Raw genomic sequence first — 19579 nt, 5'->3', positions numbered from 1 at the left:
GGCACCGCGCGGGACGTCCGCTCCCAGAGCCGCGGCCGCGCCACCGCCCCCCCGCGGGCCGCCGGGGCTCCCCCCCACTGCCGCAACCGCCGCCGCGCTCCGGCCCCGCTGCCGCGGCTCGGGCTCGGCTCCCCCCGCGGCCCGGGCGGCTCGGGCTCGGGCTCGGCTCCCCCCGCGGCGGCCCCGGCCATGGCGCCCGGCGGCTCGGCGAGCTGAGGCGGCGGCGGCGGCCGCCCTCCCTGAGGAGGATGAAGAAGAAGAAGTTCAAGTTCCGGGTGGAGCTGGAGCTGGCGGAGCTCTCCTCCGTGCCCTTCGTCAACGGCGTGCTCTTCTGCAAGATGCGCCTGCTGGACGGCGGCAGCTTCGCCGCCGAGTCCCCCCGGTGAGTCCCGCCCGCCGCCGCCTCCGAGCGCGCGCCGCCCCGCGGGCTGTGCAGGCCCGGTGCGTGGACAGCGCCCCCTCCTCCCCGCGGGGTGCGGCCGGGTGCGTGGACAGCGCCCCCTCCTCCCCGCGGGCTGTGCCGGCCCGGTGCGTGGACAGCGCCCCCTCCTCCCCGCGGGCTGTGCCGGCCCGGTGCGTGGACAGCGCCCCCTCCTCGGGGCCCCGCGCGGTGCGGCCGGGTGCGTGGACAGCGCCCCCTCCTCGGGGCCCCGCGGGCTGTGCAGGCCCGGTGCGTGGACAGCGCCCCCTCCTCGGGGCCCCGCGGGCTGTGCAGGCCCGGTGCGTGGACAGCGCCCCCTCCTCCCCGCGGGCTGTGCCGGCCCGGTGCGTGGACAGCGCCCCCTCCTCGGGGCCCCGCGCGGTGCGGCCGGGTGCGTGGACAGCGCCCCCTCCTCGGGGCCCCGCGGGCTGTGCAGGCCCGGTGCGTGGACAGCGCCCCCTCCTCGGGGCCCCGCGGGCTGTGCAGGCCCGGTGCGTGGACAGCGCCCCCTCCTCCCCGCGGGCTGTGCAGGCCCGGTGCGTGGACAGCGCCCCCTCCTCCCCGCGGGGTGCGGCCGGGTGCGTGGACAGCGCCCCCTCCTCGGGGCCCCGCGGGCTGTGCAGGCCCGGTGCGTGGACAGCGCCCCCTCCTCCCCGCGGGGTGCGGCCGGGTGCGTGGACAGCGCCCCCTCCTCCCCGCGGGGTGCGGCCGGGTGCGTGGACAGCGCCCCCTCCTCCCCGCGGGGTGCGGCCGGGTGGACAGCGCCCCCTCCTCGGGGCCCCGCGGGCTGTGGCCGGGTGGACAGCGCCCCCTCCTCGGGGCCCCGCGGGCTGTGGCCGGGTGGACAGCGCCCCCTCCTCGGGGCCCCGCGGGCTGTGGCCGGGTGCGTGGACAGCGCCCCCTCCTCCCCGCGCGGTGCGGCCGGGTGGACAGCGCCCCCTCCTACCCGCGGGGTGCGGCCGGGTGGACAGCGCCCCCTCCTCGGGGCCCCGCGGGCTGTGGCCGGCCGGGTGCGTGGACAGCGCCCCCTCTTCGTTCCTGACCCTGTGCCCCCGCAGGGCACCCCCGCCGGGTAGGGACGAAACTGAAGTGGGCGCGTCGACCCCCGCACGGTGCTTCCCGATGGGCTCCCCGGGCGGCGTGGGGCGGCGTGGGGACCCCCACCCCCCTCCCTCCTCCCTCCTCCGGATCGGGAGCGGTGGCCGCAGGGGAGCGCGCCTGCGGGGTCCCTCACGCCCGTCCCCCGTCTGTGAATGTGCACAGTGGAGCGTGGACTGGGGTGCAAGGACCACGGTGACCCCGACGGCCACGGTTCCAGGGACGCCCCCTCAGACCCGGGGCCCGGCCTGTGGTTGATGGGGCCCCCATGTCTCATCACACGGCTGTGGCTCCAGTTAGGGTGCTCGGTTCATTACCCAAGTCTCCAAGCGGCCCCACATGAGGCGCGGTGGGGAGGACTGAGACCCCGAGAGAGAACCTAGGCCCTGTCCCCCTTCTCAGAGGAGCCCCCCCCCCCCCAGAGAGTGCCCAACAGGTCAGGAACGGCAGGTGGGGCCGGCCCCGAGCTTACGTCGGTGCTGCTTACGGATGGACAGATTTGTCCTTAGTGTGGTTATGATTTTCATAAAATAGAAACCTTGAGGGGCTGGGGATATAGCCTAGTGGCAAGAGTGCTTGCCTCATATACATGAGGCCCTGGGTTCAATTCCCCAGCACCACATATACAGAAAATGGCCAGAAGTGGCGCTGTGGTTCAAGTGGCAGAGTGCTAGCCTTGAGCAAAAGGAAGCCAGGGACAGCGCTCAGGCCATGAGTCCAAGGCCCAGAAGTGGCCAAAAAAAAAAAAAAATAGAAACCTTGAAGAATTTTTTGAGTGTGTGTGTGTGTGTGTGTGTGTGTGGTGTTGGGCCTGGGGGGATTGAACTTCAGGCTTGGTGCCCTTTGTAGTTTTCAAGGCTGGTGCTCTTCCACTTGAGCCACACGTCCATTTCTGGCATTTTGCTGGCTAACTGTTGATAAGAGAGTCTCTCAGATTTGTCTTCTTGGGCTGGCTTCAAACCTGCATCCTCAGATCCCAGCCTCCTGAGTAGGTAGGATTACAGGTGCATGCCACCCATGCCTGACTTGGATAGTTGAGTTAAGGGTTGTTTATTTTGCTAAGTATGCTGGTCATAGGTTTTAGTTTTATTGTAAACTGGTTTTAATATGTCATTCCATTAACGATATGCCAGAATTAATGTCAATGGATTACGGAATTTAGAAAAATTGTGGACTGTGCCAATAATGAAGCTAACAGGAGCCAAAGGAAATATGAGGCTAAACCAAAGGAAATATGAAGCACTATTGATTCTAAATATTTAAAAAAATAGCCCACTGAGAATAACCTTCACAATTAAACTGATGACATATTTGTAGCTATTTAGCGAAGCAATTATACCGTCATCATTTTTAACAGAACACAAAATGGTACGGGAAAATATTGTACCAACCATTGAGATTTTGAAAGGCTTAAGCCAATCCTGAATGTCATAGAAGTGAAGTGGTTTGTTTGTTGTCTTGGTGGTACTGGAGACTGATCTCAGAGTGCCAGGCAGGCCTGCCCTCCCGAAGGCTAACAGCTTGACCCTGAGGCTTAGGCTTGTTGCTGCCACTGCTGGGTTCTCACCCCACCTGGAGCAGTCACTAATGGGCTTTGGGCCCCGTGCTGACACCTGGCGGTAAGGACAGTGGTTGGTCTAGGCCCTCCCACCCCCAGTCAGTTACCAGTATCAGTGGACCATTTATCATTCAGCAAATGTGTCCACTGGACCTTTTAAATATTCTACCTTATGTAGTCCTCATAGCACATCTATGAGGCAGGGGCCTCCTCTTGTGAAGAAGTAAACGGAAGTTTTCTCATCCCCCCCACCCCCCAAGCAGATATGTGTAATGCCAAGGTTCTGATACAGGTATAACTTCAAAGAGGGCAATGTCTGGTAAAAGGGGGAAAAATGTGTTCTGTTTCACAGAGTGTCTGAATAGGCAGCTTCCTACTATTTTTAAGGCACATTGTGTATAATTTGATTTGTGCTCTGTAAGACTTGAGAATGAAAAAGTTGAGTTTCCTGTGTTAAATTCACTCCTTTCTCTCCCAACAGAAATCTGGCTTTGATCATGGGGAATAGGTTAATAATAGTACTCTCTAGAACCAAAGTATCTATATGGTTGAAAGTGATATGTAAAAAGGAGTGTGTGCTTCTGAAGATAGGTAGAGAGAGCTGGTGTACAGCTAAGAACAAATACTTAGCATGAGATGAGTCTATGCCTGAATCCTCCTTCCACCATGGTGAATCTGGATGGGGTTGCTTAGGCTCTCAAAGCCCAAATCCTTAAGTCATGGTCTCTGTTGGAAGGATTTAGTGGGATGATATATCTAAAACCGGGCATTGGCAGCCTATTTACATTTAAAGAGTAGACCAGGAACTTACTGGAAAGAAGGTCTGTTTGCTTTAGATGTTCTGCTTAATTCATTTACCTTGAAAACCACAAAATGTTGATTTCAGAAAAAGACTTCATTTTATCAGAAAAAGGAAAAAAAATTCCAAAAGGAAGTGAATTGTCTCAAAATCCCTTAATTTTTAACTAGAGAGTGCAGGTGTAGGCCCTACATCTAATTACAAATACTACTTTTTAATTTTTAAAAATCAGATCCTTTGGGTCTGGGAATGTGACTTAGTGGTAGAGTGCTCACCTAGTATGCATGAAGCTCTGGGTTCAATTCCTCAGTACCACACATACAGAAAAGGCTGGAAGTGCCACTGTGGCTCAAGAGGTAGAGTGCTAGCCTTAAGCCAAAAGAAGCCAGGGACAGTGCTCAGGCCCTGAGTTTAAGCCCCAGGACTGGCAAAAAAGAGAAAAAAGAAAAAATACATATAATTTTTGAGCCATAGCACCGCTTCGAGCTTTTTCTCTTGTACTGGGGGTTGAATTCTGGGTCTCGCCTTGCTTGGCAGGCACTCTACCACTTGAGCCATGCCCACATCCCAAAAGGCCTGCTTGTAGGTTGCCTTTGGCTTGCATCTGGAGCCCTGAACGGCAAATAGGTCTATCCATGATCTACATTCATCTACACTTACTGTGATGGCAATGGCTTGCGGTGAGGTCCATGGTGAACATCTTCTGGGAGTCTGGAATCTCTGTGCTACCCAGAGCGTGGCTAAGTGCTCTCCCCTAACAACAACCTTGGGCCCTGAGTCTCTAACAACTTTCTCTGATAGCACAAGCCACGATTCGGTGCTACAGAAATGAAGCAATGTATTGATTCTTCTTCATATCCTTTCACTGTAGTAAATCTTTGCCACGATGTAGTCATATGCAGAGATTTCTTAGGTCTTCTAAGGAGTGGAATAGGAATATTTATTTTGGTAGAGAACAGTCTTAAAGCTACACAAAAAGTTACATACACATCTCTTTGGCTGAGAATTAAGCATTTACTGATTTCTGTCTTCAGAAGCTGGGAGACCCCCAGTGGATAGAAGGGCTCACGGGGGATTGCCCCTCCTTTGAGAAACTGGATCATAGATGTCTGGTTGCTTGGCAGTGGGAGACCGCAGACTCGCCGCCTAATCAGTATGTGAGTGTTGCTGAAATCCTAAAGAGAAACTTGACTTGTGACACCCTTACTGGTACTAGCATTCCTCTCAGCGCTTTTGCTGAACATGCTGGGAGGATGGGTTTGGTCAGACCAGCTGGAGCAAGAGCATAATAGTACTGGTTCTAGATCCATCTCAGGGCAGAGTTCACATTGAACAGAAGCAGAAGGGAAGATTGGGAGGGGAAAAGGCTTTGAGCGATATTTTAAGGAATGTACATTCCACTGCTCCTATGATAAAATTCAATCCAGGGGTGTGTGTGTGTGTGTGTGTGTGTGTGTGTGTGTGTGTGTGCCTGCCCACATGGGCACATGCATGTTGGGCTTAGGGCTTGAACTCAGGGTCTAGGTGTCGTCCTTTAGCTTTTTTGCTGAAGGCTGCTGCCCTACCGCTTGAGCCACAGCCCCACTTGCAGGTTTTTTTGGTAGTAAATTGGAGATCAAAGTCTCATGGACTTTTCCTGCCCAGGCTGCCTTTAAACCATAATCCTCACATCTCTGACTCCTGAATAGCTTGGATTACAGGTGTGAGCTACCATCACCACCCAACTCAAAAAAAAATTTTTTTTGAACAGATTTGTGATATGAGAAAAGTGGTATTTACATTGGCTGGCAGTCTGCTGCTATTTGGATTCAAATGTTAACAGATTAGCCTAGCCGCGGGCCAGACAAATTTGGAGGCTGTGAGAATTACCTAGGGTGGGCTAAAGAAAACCTAAGTCCAGGTATCTCCTGGAAAATGAACAGATGGTGCTTTTTCCGCCCACCCCACCCCCCTTTTTTTTTTTGCCAGTCCTGGGCCTTGGACTCAGGGCTTGAGCACTGTCCCTGGCTTCTTTTTGCTCAAGTCTAGCACTCTACCACTTGAGCCACAGTGCTACTTCTGGCCTTTTTGTTGTTGTTTTTCTATGTGTGGTGCTGAGGAACCGAAAGAGGCAAGTACTCTTCCACTCAGCCATATTCCCAGCCCATTTTTTCCCCCATTTGTTTTTTGTTTGTTTGTCTGTTTTGTTTGGTTTTGCTTTGCCAGTCCTGGGGCTTGAATTCAGGGCCTGAGCACTGTCCCTGGCTTCTTTTTGCTCAAGGCTAGCACTCTGCCACTTGAGCCACAGCACCACTTATGGCTTTTTTTGTTTGTTTGTCTATGTGGTGCTGAAGAATCGAACCCAGGGCTTCATGTATAGGAGACAAGCACTTTTGCCACTAGGCCATATTCCCAGCCCCTTCTTTTTTTTCCTTTTTTGAGGAGAGCATTTCACCTAGCCGAGGGAGTGTGCTTGACATTATCTTTGAGCTGACTGAGGCTGCCAAGCAGCTGGACACACGTTCATTTGGTATGTGGATTTCTTACATTCTGGTCTGTTGGAGCCTTGCAAACCTGCTGATTCCTCACTTAGAATTTCCTTATACTGGCTCATCCTTTCACAAATTATTAGGGAGAAATGGTTTTGGAAGGACCTAGTTTCTCCTAGGGAGGTTTGTTCAGTGAAGGGGTTAGAGAAAGAAAGAAGAAGAGACTAAAAGGTATTTATTTGTAATAAAGGTTACAAAAAATGATCAGGGTAAATGGTGAGATCTTATGTAAATGTTTATAGTTTATAAGACATTTAGAAAATGCATTGTACAATTATAATAGTCTACTCAACTAAAATCAGATCACCGCCTACTAAAATATTTCTGAAGCCCTTTTAGAACAACAGAATATTGTGTTTATTTGATCATTCCAAAGGCCTTCCTTTATAAAGCATTTCAATCATTTTTGAGGCTGATTAAGACTGTCAGGACATGTTTAATTCTGGTCTGTTTGAATAAACAATAGAAGGAAGAAGTCTGTCCTACAGTGGCTCTTTTTCTTTTCTTTTTTGGCAGTACTGGGGTTTGAACTCAGGGCCCTGCACTTGGTTGGAGGCAAAATTCTTTTGTATATTTTTTTGATATTCTAGTTTGTCTTATTTTGATCATCTTTGTTATTTTGTGTTTTTTTGTGCTAGTCCTGGGACTTGAACTTCGGGCCTGCATGCTGCCCCTGGGCTTTTTTTTTGCCAGTCCTGGGGCTTGGACTCAGGGCCTGAGCACTGTCCCTGGCTTCTTTTTGCTCAAGGCTAGCACTCTACCACTTGAGCCACAGTGCCACCTCCAGCCTTTTCTATATATGTGGTGCTGAGGAATTGAACCCAGGGCTTCAAGTATCCCAGGCAAGCTCTCTTGCCACTAGGCCATATTCCCAGCCGCCCCCCCAACCCCACCCCCCAGCTTCTTTTTGCTTGAGGCTTAGCACTCTACCATTGAGCCAAAATTCCACTTCTGGCTTGTGTTTTAGAAGCTTATTAGAGATAAGGGTCTCACAGACTTTCTGCCCATGCTGGCTTTGAACTGGGACCCTTAGATCTCAGCCTCGGAATAGTAGGATTGCAGGCAGGAGCTACCAGCACAGGCTTATTTTGCTCATCCTTGTGTGTACTGATAGCTAAATAATTTCTAAGCTTCACATGAACTTGTGGCAAAACACACGTGAATTCAGAGCGTGTCCAGGAAGCTGATGAGCACATCTGTGTATTGGATCTTTGACTTTGTATACAAGACAAAGGACTTTTTTTTCTTGCCAGAGAACATTTTGATGTTTTTAGTATTTTAATTCACTGCACATTGTGTAGTCCTTTGTAGTTATTTTTTCCTTATTGCAAAAATAATAGAAGTTTATGTGGAAAAATTTAGCAAAGCAAAAATAAAAGAACAAAAATTACCCATAAATAAAACATTCAGAGCTAATGATTATTGATATTTTAGTATATATATATACATATATGAGCCATATGTGTATATATTGTGTATGTTTTTACTAGCCTAGATTAGCTCTACAAGGGGGTGCGACATTTCCACACAAGGATACATTGTATTCCTATCAATCTCACCCCCCCATCACTTTCCCTTACCACCCTGCCCCCTTCCTAAAAGTTTCTATTGTTCTCTTTTCATAAAATCAATGCCTTTTTTTTTTTTTATTAGTCATAGGGCTTGAACTCTGGGCCTGGGTGCTGTCCCTGAGCTCTTCAAGGCTAGTTCTCTACCACTTGAGCCACAGCGCCACTTCCAGTTTTCTGGTGGTTAATTGGAGACAAGAGTCTCATGGATTTTCCTTCCTGGGATGGTTTTGAACCATGATCCTCAGATCTCAGTCTCCTGAGTAGCTAGGATTACAGGTGTGAGCCACCAGCGCCCAGCCTCAATCCAAATTTTTAAGGCCTATGATATTATTACTGACTTTTCCTTCATTGAATCAAATTGATTTAAGGTAAAACATTAGCAAATATTTAAAGTAACCTGTATTTCCAGGTCTGAGTGTCTCAGGCCTGTAATCCTAGCTACTCAAGAGGCTGAGATCTGAAGATCATGCGCAATTCAAAGCCAGCCTGAGCAGCAAAGGCTATGAGACTCTTATCTGCAATTAACTACCAAAAATGTCATATATATAGAGATAGATAGATAGATATAGATATATAGATATATATAGTTGTGGCTCAAGTGATAAAGAGCTAATACTTGAACACTCCGGGACAGCACTCAGGCTATGAGTTCAAGTCCCAGAACCAGCACAGAAAGAAAGTGTGAAGGGGTGGGGGGAGGGTCGGGGGGAGAAAGAGAAAGAAAAAGAAAGAAGAGAAAAGAAGAAAGTAACCATGTTAAAAAACATTATCTGACCATGTGGTATAAATTTTGTATACCCTGGACCCAGCAATCCCCCTTCTAGGTATATATCCCAAGGAAATCTAATCAGTTTGAAGAGATAGCTGCCTCTTGTGTTCATTGCAACATTATTCATGGCAAATAAGACATTGAAACAGCACACATTATCCTAAGCAGATGAGTGTATTTTTTTAATGTGGCATGTTCAATGGAGTACTATTCAGTCTTTAAAGAAAAGAGAACCCTGTTGTTTGTGACAAGGTAGATCAACCTGGGAGACTTCATGCTAAACGAAAAAGCCAGATGCAGAAAGACAAATACTGAGTAATGTCATTTCTGTGTGGACTATGAAAAAGGCAAAGTAGAAGTAGAGAATGTGTAGTGGTTGCAAGGGGTGGAAGGTTGGAGGTGTGGGGAGCTTTTCAGTCAAGGGAAATCGTTTCTGTTAGACCAGATGAATATGTTTCAGCGCTCTCTTGTTTGTCATCATGACTGAAGTTACTCTATTGCACAAACTGCTAGGGCAGTAGTCTGGAAATGTTTTAACAACAAGAAAGTATGGGAATTGACTTAGCTGGATCTAACTATTTACCCGTCTATACGTTATATCAAAGCATGAGTTGCACTGAATATATACAGTGGTTTTTTGTCAACTATACATTAATGTAAATAAGAAATAAACATTGTAAAGTGAATTCTTTTTGCCCTGGCTGGGTATGAGGTTCGTGAGTTCACTTTTTTTTCTGTTTGATGCTACTGAGGTTTGAACTCAGGGCTTTGCATATGCTAGGCAAGTTACTCTACTTTTTGAGTCACAACTCCAGCTCTTTTTTTCTCTTTTTTTTTTTTCAATAGGGTCTTGGTGTTTGCTTGATCTGGCCTGAATCTCAATCCTCCTCTTTACACTTCCCCACGTAGCTGGGATGGCTGGTATATATCACCCCACCAAGCTTTTACTGTGGTAATGGGGGCTCATGAATTTTTTTTTAACCTGGGCTGGGCTGGAACTGAGCCTTCCCATCTCTTCCTCCTTAGTAGCTGGGATTACAGATGCAAGCCACCCTTCCCAGATCAAGTCATACTATGAGCTCCATCAAAGTAGCAGCTGACATTTATCTACTCTCCCAATGTGCTTTCTAAGCCTTTCCCTTAACCTACAAAATAATACCACAAGGAAGGTGCTCCTGCTGTGTCACGGTTACAACACCATTTCCATAATTGTTATTAACATGGTGTTTCATTATTTTCTGATATCTTTAGTAATATAAAGGAGCTTCAGTTGAACATATCAATTTATGAGTACAATGCATCTTGATCTGTGTGACTTGCCACTATCTTTACTGCTGTTATTACTCTCACTTTACACCTGAAGAGGTAAAAAAAAAATGTTTTTGAAAAATAATTTCCAGCATCTAGGAGACATCTTTTGGAAGTTGTTCGGCTCGGGAGTGCAAAGCCAGGAGGCAGGCTGGTTTTAGGGACACACTACATTGCTGCCTCGCACTTTTTATGTTTTATGCTGCTTGGTTTTGTGCTTTAGAAAAGATAAATAGACACATTTATTTATTTATTTTTGCCAGTCCTGGGGAATGAACTCAGGGCCTGAGCACTGTCCCTGGCTTCTTTTTGCTCAAGGCTAGCACTGTACCTCTTGAGCCACAGTGTCACTTCCGGCTTTTTCTGTTTATATGGTGCTGAGGAATGGAACCCAGGGCTTCATGCATGCAAGGCAAGCGCTCTACCGCTAAGCCACATTCCCAGCTCATAGGCACATCTATATAGACAACTTCTTCTGAATGCCAGTGATGGGAATGGACTCCAATGGTATGGCATCACTAAACAGGTTACCGTACCCCACTGATTTCCATTTGCCCCAAGATGATTGTGTGCAAGATACACACAATACTCAAGAGTATGGTTTCAGGGGGAGAGTACCAGGGTTTGAACTTAGGTTCTCAGGCTTGCTCATCTTGCTTGTTAGGCTGGCGTCCTCCCAATTGAGCCATGCCGCCCACCCAGCTTTGTGACCCTCAGGATCTCAGCCTCTGCTGTAGCTAGGAAGGTAAGCGTCCATCACTGGTGCTTGGCTCCTGGAATTTTTTTAACTTGCTCTCTGGGCATCATAACTCACCTCCAGGTACTAAGTTAGCTCACAGGGCCCTGCCTCAGCCATGAGGCAGAGGGTAGGAGAAAGGGAAAGGTATGAGTCCTCCGCTCCCTCCCTGACCCGTGTACCACGAGGGGAGTGGTGGTGAGTTATTTGAATGGGCTGACTCACTCCTGTTTGTCAGCAGTCTCACTCTGTGTCACCCAGTTCCCTGGGTGACTCCTGAGGCCCTTTCTAAGATTGAGACCCCACCCTTTCTTTTAGCCAGCACTACTTAGCTGCTGCTGCTTTTTTTTTGTCTTTTTTTTTTTTTTTGCCAGTCCTGGAACTTGAACTCAGAGCCTGAGCATTGTCCCTGGCTTCTTTTTGCTCAAGGCTAGCGCTCTACCACTTGAGCCACAGCACCACTTCTACCTTATGTGGTGCTAAGGAATCGAACCCAGGGCTTCATGTCTGCTAGGCGAGCACTCTACCACTAGGCCACATTCCCAGCCCCACTACTTAGCTTCTATTAGCCAGATGTATATGTGTTGGGGACAGCTGTGCCTTTAAGAGGCCACAGCTGGCTCTAGCCTGTCCCCTCCCCTTCCACCTTTAATGGGAAGAGAAGCCCCCACCCCTGGGGGTCAAGCATGTGTCTGATGGCTGGGGACCCCAGAAGCCAACCCTTGGGGGGCTGGGCCTCCGCCCACAAAGGAAGTCCCCTGACATCACTTGAGGGACAGCCCTTGTGACCAATCAGGGGCCCCTCTCCTGTGCCCGCCTTTGGGGTATATCTCTTGGCCCCTCATTTGAATAAATCAGAATGCCCATGAGGCTTCTCCAGGGACCCACGCATCCGTGTCTTTCTTGGCGAGTTTGGGCACCCTGCTACCACACGCTACCGAGGCTACCTGTGGCCGTCGCTCCCACATGAGAGCGATAAAGGACCACACAGGAAGGGGTGGACAAGCCCCTTCACCCCCCAAGCGGAGGGGAAGTAGAGCGAGCCCAGCATATATGTGTGTTCACTTCCTTGGAGTGCTGTTCTTCCCTGTAATCTTCTCCCTTCCTTTAGTTGACACATAGTCCATCCACTCTTCAGGGCTGAGGTCAGCCGTAGTGGCCGCCACCTGGCCACCTCCACCCGCCCACTCCTTTCTCTCCATTGCTTCCTGGATACCCTGTGGCTGTTTGTGGGCAGATGAACACTGGCCTCCCTATCCAACTGTGATTTTCTCTTCAGCTTTTATTCTTATTTGTACCGATCATTTTCCACCATATTTGTTCTTTTAACTACCTTTCTGAAAAATCACTGTGTGTGTAAAAATTACATTTATATAAGTACATACAAGAAAAGATGGAGAGAAAAAAGTATTTGACTTTTTTCCTTTTGGAGATGTGCAGGGTATGGGGGGGGGGCGGAGGGAGGAAGTATTATGGAAGAGAATTCCTTAGCAAAATGTAAGCTAGAGCCAAAAAAGTATAGCTGGAGTCAAGAGCAGAATGATAGAGGAACCCATGGGCATAGGCAGGTGTGCTAAAACATGGTGGGGATGGTGGTTTTGTTGACTGCTGCCACATAAAGAGAAGGAGAAGAAGTGGACATTTCAAGGTGTTTAGACGTGCCCATTTTGTCACAAAACACTTGTAAAGAGCCAAGTGCTGGTGGCACACTCCTGTAATCACAGTTACTCAAAGGCTGAGATCCAAGGTTCACAGTTCAAAGCCAGTAGGGGCAGGAAAGTCCGTGAGACTCTTATCTCCCATTAACCACCAGAAAACCAGAAGTGGTGCTGTGGCTCAAGTGGTAGAGTGCTGGGCTTCAGCTGAAGAGGGATAGCACCAGGCCCAGAGTTCAAGCCCCACAACTGGGGGTGGGGGGAGACAAAGACTTGCAAAGATCTATAGGTTGGCCTTTGGCTAGAATTGAAGAGAATTCTCAAGTGCCTGGTCACTTGAGCTTCAGCAACTAAAACTAGTACTAGCTGAGTGTGATGGTACATGCCTGTAATCCCAACCCTAGAGGCAGAGGTTGCGGACGGCAGTCCTCTGAACTCACCTCTTGAGTAGCTAGGATTACAGGTATGAGCCAGCTGCCTGGCCCAAGTGAAGTGTTAAAACAGAAGATTTCAGTGACAGCTTATCTATCAAGTGTCTTCAGCGGTGCTGGTAAGGTTAGGAGAAAATGGACGATAAGATCCATTCTGGTTTAGAAGCTTACAGGTACAGTAGATGGAAAGGCCAGAGAGGTGAGGTCTTGGGAGCATTGGTAAGAAAAGAATATAAGAAATTTTTCGGGGGGGGGGGTCTAGATTGCATAAGGCAGCAGGCCTTCTGAAAATGAGTCAGGGAAACAGAAAGTTGGAGAGTGAGCCCTCAATGATGTGCAAAGTCATGCATGGAAAAAAATGATAGTGAGCTGGAGGAGGGCTGGAGTTGTGTTCAAAGAGTGGAATACTAAGTTTGAGAGTACTTCTGCACAGCAGTGCTCAGCTTGTCCAGCCAAGGGTGTGGGTATGGCTGAAATGGCATGAACTCTAAATTGTCTCTTTTGACAGTACTAGAATTTGAACTCAGGGGGCTGGAAATATGGCCTCGTAGTAAAGTGCTCGCCTCGTATACATGATGTCCTGGGTTCGATTCCTCAGCACCACATATATAGAAAAAAGCTGGGAGTGGCGCTGTGGCGCAAGTGGTAGAGTGCTAGCCTTGAGCAAAAAGAAGCCAGAGACAGTGCTCAGGCCCTGAGTTTGAGCCCACAACAACAAAACAAAAACAAAACAAAACAAATAGAATTTGAACTCAGGACCTCCTGCTTGCTAGGCAAGCTTTCTACCACAGAGCCACCTCTCCAGCCCTTATGTATTTGTTTTTAGAGAGGGGCTAGAATAGGGTTATAGATTGAGGCAGAGGAATCCTGAAACAAAGACTAGTGATACATATATTTAAAATATTTTAAAAGTAAACTGATAACTGAAAGTCTATCTCAGTAACAGAAAAAGTACAACGTAGTTATGTGGTTTTTTTTTCCTGTCCTAAACCCCAGTTACTGGTTTCAGAAGAAATTAGCAGACCTTTCCTAATCAAATGCTGTTTCTAAGTATTGTGGCTCAGAATGTGACCCACACCCATGACTTATCTTGTGTGAAATGAGGAAGGGAGTTTGTGTTGACTTGGACTTCACGTGTTTGCTCTGTTCGTCACAGCTGAACATCAGATTAACGTTATTTACTGACATTTTCTTCCTAGTTACCATTTTATACATTTCCTGTTCACAGACTGCAACCATATCTGAATAGCAGTGTCTAGGAATTCTTTAGTGCTGAGATATAAAATTACTAACATTTTATCATCTCTTGTTAATCTTTTTCTTTTTCTTTTTTTTTTTTTTTTTTTTTTTTGGCCAGTCCTGGGGCTTGGACTCAGGGCCTGAGCACTGTCCCTGGCTTCTTTTTTTTTTTTTTTTTTTTTGCTCAAGGCTAGCACTCTGCCACTCGAGCCACAGCGCCACTTCTGGCCATTTTCTGTATATGTGGTACTGGGGAATTGAACCCAGGGCCTCATGTATACGAGGCAAGCACTCTTGCCACTAGGCCATATCCCCAGCCCCTTTTTCTTTTTTTTTGCTGTCTTAGAGTCCTATAAAAATTTGTGCTTTCAAAACATCACCTCTGTGAGCCCAGAGTAATGGCACACACTTTTTAATCATCGATGTCATGAGGCTAAAACAGTAGGATTATGAATCCCAGATTAGTGGGCTGCATAGCAAGACCCTGTCTTCAAAACTACAACAGTAAAACAGTGTCACTATGTGTGTGTGTGTGTGTGTGTGTGTGTGTGTGTGTGTGTGTGTGTGTGTGTTAAGGAATGACTTCCAGCAAGTACACATGAACATCGTGCTTGACATACTTGGACTGTCCTGTGGACTTTACTATTTGTTTTTGTGGTAGGTGGTAAAGTCTGAACTTGAACTCAAGGCTCTGCTATTTTGCTTGATTCTTTTGCTCAACCACTTGAGCTATACCTCCACTTCTGGCTTTTTAAATTTTTCTCCTGGTAAATTGGAAATAAAAATCTCACAGACTTTTCTATCCAGGCTAGCTTTGAATCACATTCTTCAGATCTCAGCTCTCTGTGTAGCTAGGATTATAGGCATGAGCCACCAGCACCCAGCACTATTTTCTATATGTACCAGACAGAAACAATTTTAGAATAACAGCCCCAGGAAAGTAGTTAGAAAAGGTCCTTACAAAAGAAAGTAATTGTTTCTAAAACTTCATTTTAGGCTAGATTAATAAAGGCTCTCTCTGGGCTGGGAACATGGCCTAGTGGTAAAGTGCTTATCTCGTATACATGAAGCCCTGGGTTCGATTCCTCAGCATCACAAATATAGAAAAAGCCAGAAGAGGCACTGTGGGTCAAGTGGCAGAGTGCTAACCTTGAGCAAAAAGACACCAGGGACAGTGCTCAGGCCCTGAGTCCAAGGCCCAGGACTGGCAAAAAATAAATAAATAAATAAAGGCTCTCTCATAAGCAACTGTATTACCTTTACTTACACCTTTTTTATTAATGAAGGGAAATAATCATCAAGCTAGTACTCTAGACAACATGCATTTCTAACTACATATAGCTGAAAACTGTCAACTCTTCTATAAGTAACCAGGAACTTGGTAATAATCGTGACATCAGCACTATTTCCTCATTTGAGAAACTAAGTCAGTACACTGGACATTAGGCGAAAGGGATTTGAGAAGTATATTTGCTAAGGTAACTTGGGCAAAACTCAGCTACCATCTAACTCTTTGCTGGTGTTGTATTGCCACACATACACACACATACGCACACACCATCAGTTCAGCGTTCAAAATAACTAAGATGCTGTTTTAAACATTTATTGCAGTTTCTCTAACTCACCTACTTTGCGTCCCCAGGGCTTTCCCTTCTATGTGAAGAATCGTGTCAGATGCCGGTTCCATCCAGCCCGTACTCCTCCAGAAATACATTCATTGTCGGCCAGGGAGGTGGGGGGGGGGTAGTTTCTAAGAGGTAGATCACTGGGGATCAGTAGGTAGTAAAGATTGAGCACCCTTAAAGAACAGGTACTCATCGTGTCTCTGGACAGAATCACTGTAATGTCAAGCACTCAGAACCCCATGTACGCGGGAAAAGGCAAACATACGTAGGAAGCAGCTGTTTCCCGCTGGGATCAGGTCTTCTCCCACATGCCACCCATTCACACTTCCCGCACCAGCCGTAGCTCCCACAGAGCTGCAGGGTGATACACAAACATGAAGGAAGCTTCCTGGGCTGTGATGGAGTCCGCAGGAAGTTGCAGAGCAGGGTATTCCAGCAAGTGTGCTCAGTAACGTCCTTTAGTATACATATGCTCCCGTGCCTCCTTGCAGTACCTCAAAGATCCATTCCAACTGCTCCCTGGCCCCCTTCAAAATGCAGCGGTCTGTCTAGACAGTGCCACGGTGCCTCCGATTGACCTCGTCTGCAGGAGTGCATCATTGCAACATCATGGTGACAAGGACAAGACAGCCAGCATAGAGTCTTTTGCACTCAAGTTTGTAATTCGAGCGCACTGTGCTGTTGTGCGGTCTATATCATACTCCCAACTGTGTTGCTGTCTTTTTTTTTTTTTTTCCCAGTCCTGGGGCTTGGACTCAGGGCCTGAGCACTGTCCCTGGCTTCTCTTTGCTCAAGGCTAGCACCCTACCTCTTAAACCAGAGCACCACTTCTGGCTTTTTCTATATATGTGGTGCTGGGGAATCGAACCTAGGGCCTCGTGTATGCGAGGCAAACACTTGCCACTAGGCCATATTCCCGGCCCAAGTGTCATTGTACTTCTGGTACTGCTGTTTAAACTCGGTGTTTTGCTAGGCAGACACTCTGCCACTTTAGCCATGCTCTCAAGTTCTTTCTAGTTACTCTTCAGCTCCATCTCCAGTACTCAAATCAGCTGCTAATATTTCCTGCTTAGCTGAGCTGACAGACCTGCACCAACAGACCCAGTATCTCTCAAGTAGCTGGAATGATAGAAATGAGCCACCATGTCTGCCTCTTGATCTCAAGAATGTAGGCATGCTACAGTCTTCTCCTTATCTATATCTTCCAGGCACATCTTAGTGGCCTTTTAATTTTAAGGAATACAGATATCCCTGTAACAATAACCCTGATGTAGATTCCTCTGTTGGTATTATGTTTATCCCTCAAACCCCATCTATGTGGTTTTGCCTTTTTCGGAATGTTATAGTCCATGACTTTAATTTCCTATATGCTTGCAGGATTTTTACCTTACTGAAATTGAGATGGATGGATAGATAGTCTTCTTGTGTTCAGTTTTTTTTCAATGCATCTACTTAACCTCTGGAGCTGACTGATTCCTTTATTCTTAGTGTTGCAATTGAAAGATGGGGGCTGGTGGTTCATTCCTGTATAGCTACTCAGGAAACTAAGATGTGAGGATTTAGGTTTGAAACCAGCCAGACAAACCTGAGGAACTCTTACCTCCAATTAAACACGTACACACACACACACACACACACACACACACACACACACACACACACACACTTTTATAGATCTAATTTTATCTTCAGAGTTTTGAAATATTTTGGGGTTTTTTTCAGTTTTAGTTCCCAAAGGTTTCCTTTACTTATTTATTTATTCATCCACCCATCCATTCATGCATTTATACATGTTTGCTAGTCCCAGGGCTTGAACTCAGGGACTGGGCACTGTCCCTGAGCTGCTTTTGCTCGAAGCTAGCATTCTACCATTGAGTCACAGTACCACCTCTGGCTTTTTCTGTTTTATGTGGTACTGAGGAATTGAACGCAGGGCTTTATGCATGGTAGGCAAGCACTCTACCATGAAGCCACGTTGCTGGCCCAAGGTTTCCTTTTTTCTGAACAACCTGCATGTCATTTAAATTAGAAATCTTTGTTACTGTTAAAGCAGAAAATTTTCTTCTTGTAAGTTTGACCAGTATTTCATTCTGCTGGATGACAGACATCTTTGATTTTAACTTCTAACATTTATTGAGATACACTGTAACCCAGAGAGTGTCCTGAATGCTATAATAATCACTAGCTCTCCTCAAATTCCTGTGTGCTCTGAGGTCTGCTCACATCTGTTTCTCATAGGAGGAACTGGAAATGTGCAGGATAAGAGCGATGTTAGCTGTGCTACGTGGGTGGAGCGGGGACGCCTCTGGCTCTTAACCTCATCTAATGCTATCTGACAAACAGCTTACATTCCTCATAGTAGGGCTGGTTTCTGTTTTGTGGGTTTTTTTAACTACTTTTTAAACAAAGTTTAAAATATTTTTAATTACTAAGACATGGCATAGTTTTAAAGAGGTACCTAGTTATTCTGAGAACAATAATGTAATTTGCTAGCACAATAAGCAGTCATAAAAATTAGACCCATTGTATATTTTGTACTAATATTACTTTTATTTTTTTTTAACAACTTTCTAAACTTTCCCTCCACTATTTCAAAACATGAACAATGGCCATAGCAACATTATCGTCTGGGTCCTCTGCTTCTTTTAAATTACATCCAGCAGCTTTGTCATTTTTATCTTAGAAATACTTGGCTCTTCACAGGGTCAACACACATCATATTCTGTTGCTTTGTTTCTTGAAAGTGGTTAAGCAACCATATAAAACTCATAGGAAACAAATGACTCACCTAACGGAAAGTACTTATGAATGTCACTTTTGTCTCAGTTGCCTAGTAATCTGTCTGTGTTTCCATGGTAACCCACCAGTTTAACAAACTGTCATGGACTGTCAGTTTTTCAGTGTGTTTGGCTTGGCCAGCTGTCTGTACATTTGTGTGTGTGTTTGTGCATGCAAGTGTGTACACACTAAAGATTCTAAAAAATTAGGCATAATTGCCGTAGACATGCAAATAAAACCTTTTCTTTTAGAGATTAATAATCTAGGTCTGTGGTTTTAATATTACAAAACTTAAAAAAGCATCATTTAATACTTGTTTCTACTTGGGTTCCTACTAAAAAAGGAGCTGCGGAGAGGTATGTAGCTGCGTGCTCTAGAGATCGCATAGCGTGCACAAGGTCCTGGGTTCGGTGCTCAGTCAGCACTGCAGAGGGTGGGGGAGAGGAACAATTTTTTTTAACCTTACATAGTTTTAAAATTAACTTACAATGTTTGTTTGAAATAGATGTAACATAGGAGAATCTATGAGAAACATGGCAAGGAAAAGGAAATTGGAGACTTCATGGTGGGGTTGAGGGCTGAGTGGAATAGTGGAAGAAGCCAACTCACAGCCTTTCCCACCCCTCCCCATGGCCTTGCTCTGGATAAGGAAGGGAGTACACAACGGTGTTAAGGGAGCCAAGACAGACCAGGTAACAGGGGACGCCAGGTTTCCACCAGAAGGCTGACTTGGGGAAAGATTTCTAAAAGGGCTAATGACTAAATGAAATAAGTTCAAGTTAAACTGGTGAGGGCAGAAAGTTGAAAGGAGGACTGGACAGCATGTAAGAGAAAGCAGACATGGTGAATACATGAGAACCAGGATGGAGTGAATGGAAACGGCAGATGAGTGAGGATATGAGGATAGATGAGATGGAGAAGTAAGACTAAAAGATTGCCAGGGCTTAATCATGGAGATGCCATGGTAAGAAAGTTGAGCTTCATCCTATAAAATATGGGGCAGCAATGAAGGATCTTCGACAGGAGAATGCCATGAACACAGTTGTGTTTTGGAAGAAGCTCT

General features: G+C 47.0%; 1 protein-coding gene across 1 annotated transcript in view; it reads left to right on the top strand.

Moving 5' to 3' along the window:
* Positions 1-248: 248 nt before the first annotated feature.
* The window catches only part of Fam102b (family with sequence similarity 102 member B), a 57642-nt gene continuing 38311 nt past the window's right edge, over positions 249-19579 (top strand). Inside the window, exon 1 of the mRNA XM_048363477.1 lies at positions 249-382. Coding sequence (XP_048219434.1) covers positions 249-382 — 134 coding nt within the window. The remainder of the gene's footprint in view (positions 383-19579) is intronic.

The sequence above is a fragment of the Perognathus longimembris genome, chromosome 15 (assembly GCF_023159225.1).
Source record: "Perognathus longimembris pacificus isolate PPM17 chromosome 15, ASM2315922v1, whole genome shotgun sequence".
Classification (NCBI taxonomy): Eukaryota; Metazoa; Chordata; class Mammalia; order Rodentia; family Heteromyidae; genus Perognathus; species Perognathus longimembris.
Note: the sequence above shows the minus strand (reverse complement) of the source record. Positions and strands in the feature narration are given on the sequence as shown.